Genomic DNA, 14,227 nt, shown 5'->3' with positions numbered 1-14,227 from the left:
GATTCATCTTTGATAAATAGTTTGTCTACGTTACCACTTATAATAACAATATCACTAATACGCAATACACAAGACGCAATGATCAATACTTTATTGGGATTTACCGGCGGAATAATACAGTTTATGTACAAGTTAGAATCCATTAAAAATAAAACATTTTTGTGAACACAAAAAAAAAAGTGCTGTTCCCCTTTAATGCTTATATAATATATCATTATTATTATTTTTGATAATATTGTTTAGCATTTTTGCACCACATTTTTTCTTTTACTTTGGAATTTTTAGTATTTTATTAATATATTTTTGTCACACATGAATTTATTCTGATAAGGTAAAACAAATGAATTATGAGACTAGATCTGATTCATCTTTGATAAATAGTCATTTATTTATTTATTTATTTTCATAAAGAAATACAATCATGTGTGCTTATGGACTGTATCCCTGCAGACTGTATTGATCTATATTGATACATAATGTATATATTGTGTTTTTTATGTTGATTTAATAAAAATAAAAACAATTAAAAATAATTTATTTTTTTATTTTATTATTTCTTGTGCGGCCCGGTACCAATCGGTCCGGTGGTTGGGGACCACTGAGATAAGGTAAAACAAATGAATTTTGAGACCAGATCTGATTCATCTTTGATAAATAGTTTGTCTGCGTTAGCACTTATAATAACAATATCACTAATACGCAATACACAAGACGCAATGATCAATACTTTATTGGGATTACCCAATATACTGTATACAAGTTAGAATCCATTAAAAATAAAACATTTTTGTGAACACTAAAAAAAAGTGCCGTTCCCCTTTAATGCTTATATAATATATAATTATTATTATTTTTGATAATATTGTTTAGCATTTTTGCGCCACATTTTTTCTTTTAACTTTTTGGTATTTTATTATTATATTTTTGTCACACATGAATTAAATCAGATAAAAAATAAAGTTTGAGACTAGGTCTGATTCATCATTGATAAATAGTTTGTCTGCGTTAGCACTTAATAATAACAATATCACTAATATGCAATGCACAAGACGCAACGATCAATCCTTTAATGCTTTAATGCCTCTGTTTAACTTGTTGCTCCTTTCACCCACACACACACACACACACACACAAAGACACACACACACACACACACACACACACACACACACGTACAAAGTGAAAATGGCGGTGTAAATTGGCAGGTTGTCAAAGTTAGAGTACATGCTGACCTTCTAAGAGGAAAAGACGTCGCATGAGTAAAATATTATATTTTGTGTTAAAAGTCCTGAATTTGCATTGAATGCATGCAAATAATGAAGGCTATATTTCATCTATATTTATCTTCTATGCTTGTTGCCATCTTGGCTGCACGTCGGCCACTCTGGAACATTGGAAAGTTTTGGACGTGGAGGAGGAGAGCTTGTATTCTATCATATCTAAATACAGTAGTACTATATACTGTCGATGCAGTAATACTCACGCTGCTGCAAACACCAGCAAAGTATTCCAGGAAAACCTTCTGCGTGTGCGGGTTTCAGTGTGTGTGTGTGTGTCTGTCTGTGTGTGTGTGTGTGTGTGTGTGTGTGTGTGGATCTCATGGACAACAGGAAGTAGTTTTCTAATGGGTGGGTCACATGGACACCAAGTGTTGGGGAACACAATGAAAATAAAAAGTAGAGCAGTATTGTTTGGTATGATATGTTGTGTGCATGAAGAAATGCTGACTGTTTTGACATTGACTTGTTTTTGCTCTCTTTGGAGAATGGCGTCAGGACAAAGGTTACATGAGGACACCAGTTTGTTAGTCTCTCTTCCATATATGGTCGTGATGACCCGCCTCCTACAGTTAACTGCCAAATGTCTTCCGCTTGCATTAAGGAGGGAAAGTGTTTACTTCAGAGGGAAAGTATACTCCAGTGTACTTCGGAGGGAGTTTGTCCTTTAGAGGAAAAGTATACTTCAGGGGGAGTCTGTACTTTAGAGGAAAAGTATACTTCAGTGTACTTCAGAGGGAGTCTGTACTTTAGAGGAAAATTATACTTCAGTGTACTTCCGGGGGAGTCTATACTTTAGAGGAAAAGTATACTTCAGTGTACTTCAGGGGGAGTCTGTACTTTATAGGAAAAGTATACTTCAGTGTACTTCCGGGGGAGTCTGTACTTTAGAAGAAAAGTATAATTCAGTGTACTTCAGAGGGAGTCTATACTTTAGAGGGAAAGTATACTTCAGTGTACTTCAGGGTGAGTCTGTACTTTAGAGGAAAAGTAGACTTCAGTGTACTTCAGGGGGAGTCTGTACTTTAGAGGAAAAGTATACTCCGGTGTACTTCAGAGGAAGTCTGTTTTTTAGAGGAAAAGTGTACTTCAGAGGGAATGTGTACTTTAGAGAGAGTGCATACTTCAGTGTGTACTTCAGAGGGAGTCTGTACTTTAGAGGAAAATTATACTTCAGTGTACTTCCGGGGGAGTCTATACTTTAGAGGAAAAGTATAGTCCAGTGTACTTCAGGGGCAGTCTGTACTTTAGAGGAAAGGTATACTTCAGTATACTTCGGGGGGAGTCTGTACTTTAGAAGAAAAGTATACTTCAGTGTACTTCAGAGGGAGTCTGTACTTTAGAGGGAAAGTATACTCCGGTGTTCTTCAGAAGGAGTCTGTTCTTTAGAGGAAAATGTACTTCAGAGGGAATGTGTACTTCAGAGAGATGCATACTTCAGTGTGTACTTCAGAGGTGTGTGTATTTCAGAGGGAGAGTGTACTTCAGAAGGAGAGTGTACTTCAGAGTCTACTCCAGAGGTAGTGTGTACTTCAAAGAGAGAGTGTTTTTCAGAGAGTGTGTGTACTTCAATGTCTAATTCGGTGTATACTTTAAAGGGAAAGTGTACTTCAGAATCTACTCCAGAGGAAGTGTGTACTTCAGAGGGAGTGCGTACTTCAGAGGTAGTGTGTACTTCAGAGGGAGTGTGTACTTCAGAGGGAGTGTGTACTTCAGAGGTAGTGTGTACTTCAAAGGGAGAGGGTTTTTCTGAGCGAGTGTGTACTTCAATGTCTAATTCTGTGTATACTTCAGAGGGAAAGTGTACTTCAGAATCTACTCCAGAGGAAGTGTGTACTATAGAGGGAGTGTGTACTTCAGAGGTAGTGTGTTCGTCAAAGGGAGAGTGGTTTTTCAGAGAGTGTGTACATCAATGTCTAATTTGGTGTATACTTCAGAGGGAAAGTGTACTTCAGAATGTACTCCAGAGGAAGTGTTTACTTCAAAGGTAGTGTGTACTTCAAAGGGAGAGTGTCTTTCAGAGAGTGTGTGTACTTCAATGTCTAATTTGGTGTGTGCTTCAGAGGGAAAGTGTACTTCAGAAGGATAGTGTACTTCAAAGTCCACTCCAGAGGTAGTGTGTACTTCAAAGGGATAGTGTCTTTCAGAGAGAGTGTGTACTTCAATGTCTAATTCGGTGTGTGCTTCAGAGGGAAAGTGTACTTCAGAAGGAGAGTGTACTTCAAAGTCCACTCCAGAGGTAGTGTGTACTTCAAAGTGAGAGTGTCTTTCAGAGAGAGTGTGTACTTCAATGTATAATTCGGTGTGTGCTTCAGAGGGAAAGTGTACTTCAGAATCTACTCCAGAGGAAGTGTGTACTTCAGAGGTAATGTGTCCTTCAAAGGGAGAGTGTATTTCAGAGAGAGTGTGTACTTCAGAGGGAAAGTGTATGTCAGAGGGAGTGTGTATCTTAGTGAGATACTTCAGAGGGACTGTGTACTTCAGTATGTACTTCAGAGGGAGTGTGTACTTCAGTATGTACCTCAGAGGGAGTGTGTCTTTTCAGTGGAAGTGTGTACTTTAGAGGAATAGTGTACCTCAGTGTGTGTATTTCAGAGGGAAAGTGTACTTTGGATAGAGTGTGTACTTCTGAGTGTATTTCAGAGAGAGGGTGTACTTCAGAAGAAGTGTGTACTTTCTCTTTGCTTCCATCTTTCATGAACGGAACTCCAAAATTTCCAACCAAAATGTTTAAATTTTGTTTGCCTGTACGTACAGTACAGTGTACAGTGCACACAGAAAGTATTCATAGCTTCTTCACTTATTCCACATGTTATGTTACAGCTTTATTCCAAAACGGAATGCATTCATTTTTGTCCTTAAAATTCGACACACAATACCCCGTAATGACAATGCGAAAATGATTTATTAGAGCTTTTTGAAATGTATTAAAAATTTAAAAAACTGACAAATCACATGTACGTACGTGTTCAAAGCATTTGCTCAATACTTTGTTGATGCACCTTTGACAGCAATTTCAGCCTCAAGTCTTTTTGAATACGATGCCACAAGCCTGGCACACATTTGTTTGGGCAGTTTTGCTAATTCCCCTTTTGCGGCACCTCTTAAGCTCTATCCGGTTGGATGGAAAGCGTTGGTTTTCATCCAGGATGTCTCTGTACTTTGCTGCAATCATCTTTCCCTCTATCCCGATTGTACTCTGTGTACATGTACGTACAGTATTTGTATGTACATGTTTGTATTAGGAATGTGCCAATCAATCAACAGTATCGGACGATTTTCGTCAAAACGTATGTGATCACCATTGCCGATTAATTCCTGACACTGTATTTATTTTTAGACCCCTGGTTGACAAGCGGCTAATATATATATATATATATATTGAATATATATATTCAATAAATATATATTGAACTAAATAATATATATATTTAATATAATATAATATATATATTGAATATATATATTCAATATATATATATATTGAACTAAATAATATATATATTTAACATAATATAATATATATATTAATATAATATACTAATATATATATATTAGTATATTATATTAAGATATATAACTAATAACTAATATAACATATAATATACAGTATATATAATATATATATATATATATATATATATATATATATATATCTATCTATCTATATATATATATATCTATATATATATATATATATATATATATATATATATATATATATATATATATATATATATATATATATATATATATATAGATATCTATATATATATATATATATATATAGATATATATATATATATATATATATATATATATATATATATATATATATATATATATATATATATATATATATATATATATATATATATATATATATATATATAAAATATAATATAATATATTACTTATATATATATATATACAACTAATATATATATTTAATATATATATATTGAACTAAATAAAGGGTTAATCATGTGTCTCCATACACAGTGAGGAATCACTCCCCTAAGCTAAAAATAATCACCTTCATTACAGCAAATAAACTGAATGTGTTAGTATATCAAGTAATATTATCACTGGAGGACGAGGCTAGGCATGTTACTAGTGGGGTTGTCCGATACCAATATTTTGTACCAAAATGTATTTTGATACTTTTCGATAATTAAAAAAAAAAAAGGGGACCGCAAAAATGTCATTATTGGCTTTGTTTTAGCAGAAAAGGCTATTATTCCATCCATCCATCCATTTTCTACCGCTTATTCCCTAATTTATTTCTTTTTGCAATAAGATAACTATTTTGAAATTAAATAAGATAATAAACATACTAAACCACTTCTTTTCGTTGTAAGTAGGCAAACGGGTTACAAAAGCTCTTAATTTATCGTATGTAGTAACATTACTATGTATTTTTGTGTTAAAAAAATATAGTTGTTATCATTGTAGTATCGGCTATATACGACTCTTGTACTTGGTATCGTTACAGTCGATGTCCGTGTCGACCCACCCATGGCATCTGTTTACATTGCCGTTAGTGGTTAGCTATTGTATCCTCCTACGGTGTGTAGTGAAGCATGTTTAGCTATTCCTCGTCTTGCAGGGGTGATACTTGTAAGAAACAAGTTTATTTGCCGCCATGGCGGCGAGGATTAGTGATTTGGAAGTAGCTAAAACACTGCCAAATGCGGACGGACGATAGCCACTAGCTATTTATTAGGGTTTTCCCTAATAAATAGCAGATAAATGCTTTAATGTGTAATATCGGAAATTATCGGTATCATTTTTTTATTATCGGTATCGGTATCGTTTTTGTTTTTTGTTTTATTAATTAAATCAACATAAAAAACACAAGATACACTTACAATTAGTGCACCAACCCAAAAAACCTCCCTCCCCCACTCATTCACACAAAAGGGTTGTTTCTTTCTGTTATTAATATTCTGGTGCCTACATTATATATCAATATATATCAATACAGTCTGCAAGGGATACAGTCCGTAAGCACACATGATTGTGCGTGCTGCTGGTCCACTAATAGTACTAACCTTTAACAGTTAATTTTACTCATTTTCATTAATTAATAGTTTCTATGTAACTGTTTTTATATTGTTTTACGGTACTTTCTTTTTTATTCAAGAAAATGTTTTTAATTTATTTATCTTATTTTATTTTATTAATTAAAAAAAAAGGACCTTATCTTCACCGTACCTGGTTGTCCAAATTAGGCATAATAATGTGTTCATTCCACGACTGTATATATTGGTATCGGTTGATATCGGTATCTGTAATTAAAGATTTGGTCAATATCGGAATATCGGATATCTGCAAAAAGCCATTATCGGACATCCCTACTATTTATGTTTACAAGCACTGCTTGCAGAACGGCGCGTCAGTGTTTATAGTTCCGACACTATCGTTAGTTTTTAAGCCAAAATACGTCCATTCTACTTCTCCTGTCTCCACACTGTGTCTGCTTGTAAGTTCTCTGTGCGTGTGCTTTGGCTAACATGCGCCTTTGCTCGTATACAAGCAATGTAATGACGTGACGACAGTGCGCCTTCATGTCCGTAAAAAAATAATAAAATAAAATAAAAATATTTCAGAGGCAGTATACTTCATTACTACCGGAGTATTTTATTAGCACCAGTATACAAACCCAGTTAATACGGATGTAATGATAAACGGTATCATGATAAAACGCGGCAAAACTTCTACTGTTTAGTTCCTTTATCATAAAAAAAAACTCTAAAAGCTCTACAAATTAAAACGGAAGAAAATAAATCTATTTAAACATCCATCCATTCATCCATTACCTACCGCTTTTCCCTTACTCAAATACAAATAATACGGCTCTTGAGCAGCCAGAACAATATTTAATGTTTCTTCTGTCAAGAAGGTATAATGCATGTCTATGTATTTGATTAAATATTTAAATACAAATGGGTCAAAAAATTTCAGTGTGTGTATAAATACTTCTTGAGCACGTAATGATGAAGTTGATCATTTTGGTCACAATAACCGTGATGTGAAATGTTCATATCGTTACAACCCTTCATGTTTCACACCGAGAGAAAACCTAAACATGAACCTTTTGTTCATGTTTACAAACTCGGTAATAATAATAATAATAATAGATTTTATTTGTAAAAGCACTTTACATTGAACAAACAATCTCAAAGTGCTACAGTGCATTTAAAAAACCCAACAAAAAACAAAAACAACCAGATCAATACAGTCTGCAGGGATACAGTCCATAAGCACACATGATTGCTTGATGATAAAAATTTAAAAATAAATACCATTTGGAGCGTGATATCGATGTATGAATTCCTTTGTATGGGACTGTCGTGGAAAAGTGAAGGCAAAGCTCTAATGGTCGGTTTAGGTAAAGATATCACTGCCGTCCACTAGATGGCAGTGTCATACTTTCACTTTGATTCATTTAAAATCTAAAGTATATCTAAGTTGATTCTATTTATTCCACATAAATGTTATCAAACATGAATAGAATATGCATGAGTTATTTATTTGTGATTGTTATTACTGTTAAATTAATACAATTATTACAAAATATTAATTCTCTTTTTTCATTTAGCTATAAATGAAAAATATGTTAATAATAAAGTTGTGTTAATAATATAATAAATATGTTAATAATAAAGTCTTTACATACACCAAGACACATGTAGGAGTGTGTACATGCGTATCAAGGTGTGTACATGCAGTAATGATACGAATCAAGGTGTGTCATGCAGTAATGACACGTATCAAGGTGTGTACATGCAGTAATGACACATATCAAGGTGTGTACATGCAGTAATGACACGTATCAAGGTGTGTACATGCAGTAATGACACGTATCAAGGTGTGTACATGCAGTAATGACACATATCAAGGTGTGTACATGCAGTAATGACACGTATCAAGGTGTGTACATGCAGTAATGACACATATCAAGGTGTGTACATGCAGTAATGACATGTAGGCTACATGTCATTACTGCATGTGCACGCATTGGTACTTGTCCTTACTGCATGTACACACTTTGATACTCGTCATTACTGCATGTACACACCCTGCTACATGATGTAGCAGGGTGTGTACATGCAGTAATGACGAGTATCAAAGTGTGTACATGCAGTAAGGACAAGTACCAATGCGTGCACATGCAGTAATGACAAGTATCAAAGCATATACATGCAGTAATGACGAGTATCAAAGTGTGTACATGCAGTAATGATACGTATCAAAGTATGTACATGCAGTGATGACACGTATCAAAAAGTATACATGCAGTAATGACACGAATCAAGGTGTGTACATGCAGTAATGACACGTATCAAGGTGTGTACATGCACTAGGGACACGTATCAAAAAGTATACATGCAGTAATGATACGTAGCAGGGTGTGTACATGTAGTAATGACAAGTATCAAAGTGTGTACATGCAGAAATGACAAGTATCAAAGTGTGTACATGCAGTAAGGACAAGTATCAAAGCGTGTACATGCAGTAATGACAAGTATCAAAGTGTGTACATGCAGTAAGGACAAGTATCAAAGTGTGTACATGCAGTAAGGACAAGTATCAAAGAGTGTACATGCAGTAATGACGAGTATCAAAGTGTGTACATGCAGTAATGATGAGTATCAAAGTGTGTACATGCAGTAATGATACATATCAAGGTGTGTACATGCAGTAATGACAAGTATCAAAGTGTGTACATGCAGTAATGACAAGTATCAAAGTGTGTACATGCAGTAAGGACAAGTATCAAAGTGTGTACATGCAGTAATGACAAGTATCAAAGCGTGTACATGCAGTAATGACAAGTATCAAAGAGTGTACATGCAGTAATGACAAGTATCAAAGTGTGTACATGCAGTTAGGACAAGTATCAAAGTGTGTACATGCAGTAAGGACAAGTATCAAAGCGTGTGCATGCAGTAATGACAAGTATCAAAGTGTGTACATGCAGTAATGACAAGTATCAAAGTGTGTACATGCAGTAATGATGAGTATCAAAGTGTGTACATGCAGTAATGACAAGTATCAAAGTGTGTACATGCAGTAAGGACAAGTATCAAAGTGTGTACATGCAGTAATGACAAGTATCAAAGTGTGTACATGCAATAAGGGCACATATCAAAGTGTGTACATGCAGTAATGACAAGTATCAAAGTGTGTACATGCAATAAGGACACGTATCAAAGTGTGTTCATGCAATAATGACAACTATCAAAGTGTGTACATGCAATAAGGACACGTATCAAAGTGTGTACATGCAATAAGGACACGTATCAAAGTGTGTACATGCAGTAATGACAAGTATCAAAGTGTGTACATGCAATAATGACAAGTATCAAAGTGTGTACATGCAGTAATGACAAGTATCAAAGTGTGTACATGCAATAAGGACACGTATCAAAGTGTGTACATGCAGTAAGGACGGTGTATCTTGTGTGTTATTGTGTATTTGGTGTATGTTGTGTATTGTGTCTGTAGTACTGTGTATTTTGTGTGTTACTGTGCATTGTGTTTTACTGTGTATTTGGTGTTCTACTGTGTATTGTTGCGTATTCAATGTGTCACTGTGTATTTTGTGTTTTACTGTGTATTGTGCGTGTATTACTGTGCATTTTGTGTTTTACTGTGTATTGCGTGTGTCACTGTGTAGTCTGAGTGTCAGCGTGTAGTGTGTGTGTGTGTGCGTCTGTGTGTGTGTGTGTGTGTGTGTGTGTGTGTGTGTGTGTGTGTGTAAGTGGGTCACCATGCAGAAGCCACCCCCCTCTCCTATTCTTTATCGCTGTCTCCACAATGCTGTTTGTCTCCTTTGTCCCAGTGGTTGGCGCCCCCTCATGGACACAGTTGTCTCCTTTGTCCCCATGGCTGGTGCCCCATCATGGACACAGTTGTCTCCTTTGTCCCCGTGGTTGGCGCCCCCTCATGGACACAGTTGTCTCCTTTGTCCCCGTGGCTGGCGCCCCATCATTGACACAGTTGTTTCCTTTGTCCCCGTGGTTGGCGCCCCCTCATGGACACAGTTGTCTCCTTTGTCCCCGTGGTTGGCGCCCGCTCATGTACCCAGTTGTCTTCTTTGTCCCCGTGGTTGGCGCCCCCTCATGGACACAGTTGTCTCCTTTGTCCCGGGGGTTGGCGCCCCCTCATCGACACAGTTTTCTCCTTTGTCCCCGTGGTTGGCGCACCCTCATGGGCACAGTTGTCTCCTTTGTCCTTGTGGTTGGCGCCCCCTCATGGATACAGTTGTCTCCTTTGTCCCCGTGGTTGGCGCCCCATCATGGACACAGTTGTCTCCTTTGTCCCCGTGGTTGGTGCCCCCTCATGGACACGGTTGTCTTCTTTGTCCCCGTGGTTGGCGCCTCTCATGTACCCAGTTTTCTCCTTTATCCTCATGGTTGGCGCCCCCTCATGGACGCAGTTGTCTCCTTTGTCCCCGTGGTTGGCGCCCCATCATGGACACAGTTGTCTCCTTTGTCCCCGTGGTTGGTGCCCCTCATGGACCCAGTTGTCTCCTTCATCCCTGTGGTTGGCGCCCCTCATGTACCCAGTTGTCTCTTTGTCCCCGTGGTTGGCCCCCCCCTCATGGACACAGATGTCTCCTTTGGAGCCTCCTCATGGACACAGTTGTCTCCTATGTCCCCTTGGCTGGCACCCACTTATGGACACAGTTGTCTCCTTTGTACCCGTGGTTGGCGCCCTCTCATGGACACAGTTTTCTCCTTTGTACCCGTGGTTGGCGCCCCCTCATAGACACAGTTGTTTTATTTGTCCCCGTGGTTGGCGCCCCATCATGGACACAGTTTTCTCCTTTGTCCCCCGTCGTTGCTGCCCCATCATGGACACAGTTGTTTCCTTTATCCCCTTGGTTGGTGCCCCCTCATGGACACAGTTGTCTCCTTTGTCCCTGTGGTTGGTGCCCCCTCATGGACACAGTTGTCTTCTTTATCCCCGTGGTTGGCGCCTCTCATGTACCCAGTTTTCTCCTTTGTCCCCGTGATTGCCGCCCCCTCATGGACACAGTTGTTTCCTTTGTCCCCTTGGTTGGCGCCCCCTCATGGGCACAGTTGTCTCCTTTGTCCCAGTGGTTGGCGCCCCATCGTGGACACAGTTGTCTCCTTTGTCCCGTTGGTTGGCGCCCCCTCATGGACACAGTTGTCTCCTTTGTCCCCGTGGTTTGCGCCCCTCGTGGACACAGTTGTCTCCTTTATCCCCATGGTTGGCGCCCCCTCATGGACACAGTTGTCTCCTTTTCCTCGTGGTTGGCGCCCCTCATGGACACAGTTGTCTCCTTTGTCCCCTGGGTTGGCGCCCCTCGTGGACACAATTGTCTCCTTTGTTCCTGTGGTTGGCGCCCGCTCATGTACCCATTTTTCTCTTTTGTCCCTGTGATTGCCGCCCCCTCATGGACACAGTTGTCTCCTTTGGTCCCCATGGTTGGCGCCCCCTCATGGACACAGTTATCTCCTTTGTCCCCGTGGTTGGCGCCCCCTCATGGACACAGTTGTCTTCTTTATATCCGTGGTTGGCGCCACTCATGTACCCAGTTTTCTCCCTTGTCCCCGTGGTTGGCGCCCCATCATGGACACAGTTGTCTCCTTTGTCCCCTTGGTTGGCGCCCCCTCATGGGCACAGTTGTTTCCTTTGTCCCAGTGGTTGGCGCCCCATCATGGACACAGTTGTCTCCTTTGTCCCCTTGGTTGGCACACCCTCATGGACACAGTTGTCTCCTTTGTCCCCGTGGTTGGCGCCCCTCGTGGACACAGTTGTCTCCTTTATCCTTGTGGTTGGCGCCCCCTCATGGACACAGTTGTCTCCTTTTCCTCATGGTTGGCGCCCCTCATTGACACAGTTGTCTCTTTTGTCCCCGTGGTTGGCGCCCCTTGTGGACACAGTTGTCTCCTTTGTCCCTGTGGTTGGCGCCCCTCGTGGACACAGTTGTCTCCTTTATCCCCTTGGTTGGCGCCCCCTCATGGACACAGTTTCCATAGGCATACATTTTCTCCCGCTCGCAGACATTTCAGGAAGTTGTTATTCACAGCTCTCCTGTCAGATACACAATCTTTGACTAGCATAAGTCCTTAAAAACAACACAGTTCTCCTGTCTTATTAACAATCTTTGGCCAGCGTAGTGCCTTAAAAACATCACAGCACTCCTGTCATATACACAATCTCTGATTAGTGTAGGTTCTTAAAAACAGCTGTCACAAAGACAATCTTTAAATCATATTTTTTTTAAAGTACGTTTTTAAAAACAGCACATCACCCCTGTCATATAGAGGATCTGTGATTAGCGTAGGTCCTAAAAAACAGTGCAGCACTCGTGTCATATACACAATCATTGACTAGAATTTTTTTGTACGTTCCTTAAAACAGCACAGTGCTCCTGTCACAAAGACAATCTTTGTAATAATTTTAAGATACGTTTTAAAAACAACACATAACCCCTGTCATATAAAGGATCTGTGATTGGAGTAGGTCCTAAAAAAACAGTGCAGCACAATCATTGACTAGAATTTTTATGTACGTTCCTAAATACAGCACAGCACTCTTGTCACAAAGACAATCTTTGAAATATTTTTTAAAGTACCTTTTAAAAAAAGCACATCACCCCTGTCATATAGAGGATCTGTGATTTGCATAAGTCCTAAAAAACAGCGCAGCACTCGTGGGATATACAAAATCATTGACTAGGATTTTTATGTATTTTCCTAAATACAGCATAGCGCTCCTGTCACAAAGACAATCTTTGGAAATATTTTTTTAAGTACCTTTTAAAAACAGCATATAACCCCTGTCATATAGAGGATCTGTGATTAGCGTAGGTCCTAAAAAACAGCGCAGCACCCGTGTGGTATACATAATCATTGACTAGAATTTTTATGTACGTTCCTAAAAACAGCACAGCACTCCTGTCACAAAGACAATCTTTGAAATATTTTTTAATGTACCTTTTAAAAACAGCTCATCACCCCTGTCATATAGAGGATCTGTGATTAGCGTAGGTCCTAAAAAACAGCGCAGCACTCGTGTCATATACACAATCATTGACTAAAATATTTATGTACGTTCCTAAAAACAGCACAGCACTCCTGTCACAAAGACAATCTTTGAAATATTTGTAAAGTACGTTTTAAAAACAACACATAACCCCTGTCATATAGAGGATCTGTAATGAGCGTAGGTCCTAAAAAACAGCGCAGCACTCGTGTCATATACACAATCATTGACTAGAATGTTTATGTACGTTCCTAAATACAGCACAGCGCTCCTGTCACAAAGACAATTTTAGAAATATTTTTTAAAGTACCTTTTAAAAAGAGCACATCACCCCTGTCATTGGAGGATCTGTGATGAGCGTAGGTCCTAAAAAACAGCGCAGCACTCGTGTGATATACAAAATAATTGACTAGAATTTTTATGTACGTTCCTAAATACAGCACAGCGCTCCTGTCTCAAAGACAATCTTTGAAATATTTTTTAAAGTACGTTTTAAAAACAGCCCAGCACTCCTGCCACACAGATGATCTTTGACTGCTCCTGACAAAAATGCATTTCTTTACCCAATATGATGAACATGTGTACTGTACCCATGGGAATAGGGTTTAACTTTGGAAACTACTCTATTTGCGTTTTTAATCTCCAAAAAATGTTTTGGCATAAACAAAGTCCCGAAGTACACTGTAGTATGTTTGACGCAGTACAAAGTGCTAACTATGTTGTTGTTCATGGACAGGATCTATAAAGAATACAGATTATGACGAGAAAAACAACTCCTGGCTGGCTTCAGCTGGCGCTTATCAACACCTACAGTGTGCAGACGAGTCGGCTCTACTTTTCGACACGTTGCAAGCAGCTCGTCCTCATGGGAAGACTCCTCTGTGTGCGTGTGAGCTTATGCTGAATTAGTTCATTAAAACAGT

The 14,227-nt window shown here is 38.5% G+C and overlaps 2 protein-coding genes across 4 annotated transcripts in view; one reads left to right on the top strand and one right to left on the bottom strand.

The window, feature by feature from the left end:
* The window catches only part of wu:fa11c10 (protein FAM110A), a 119,622-nt gene that overhangs the window by 3,710 nt on the left and 101,685 nt on the right, over window positions 1-14,227 (top strand). Inside the window, exon 2 of the mRNA XM_062052603.1 lies at window positions 14,041-14,187. The gene's annotated coding sequence lies outside the window, so the exon portion shown is untranslated. The remainder of the gene's footprint in view (window positions 1-14,040; window positions 14,188-14,227) is intronic.
* LOC133653394 (cytochrome c oxidase subunit 4 isoform 2, mitochondrial) overlaps window positions 1-14,227 on the bottom strand; it is a 32,627-nt gene that overhangs the window by 15,185 nt on the left and 3,215 nt on the right. The window contains exon 1 of one of the 3 annotated variants that reach the window (XM_062052607.1): window positions 7,586-7,604. The exons of 1 other annotated variant lie outside the window; for it this stretch is intronic. In XM_062052607.1, the coding sequence (XP_061908591.1) occupies window positions 7,586-7,588 (3 nt within the window). In that variant the 5' untranslated portion in view covers window positions 7,589-7,604. Of the gene's footprint in view, window positions 1-1,483; window positions 1,639-7,585; window positions 7,605-14,227 lie in introns of those variants that run through there. One more of the 3 variants, XM_062052608.1, reaches the window with a different exon arrangement.

The sequence above is a fragment of the Entelurus aequoreus genome, linkage group LG07, assembly GCF_033978785.1.
Source record: "Entelurus aequoreus isolate RoL-2023_Sb linkage group LG07, RoL_Eaeq_v1.1, whole genome shotgun sequence".
NCBI classification, from domain to species: Eukaryota; Metazoa; Chordata; class Actinopteri; order Syngnathiformes; family Syngnathidae; genus Entelurus; species Entelurus aequoreus.
The sequence above is the reverse complement of the archived record's forward strand: the minus strand, read 5'-3'. Positions and strand labels throughout refer to the sequence as shown.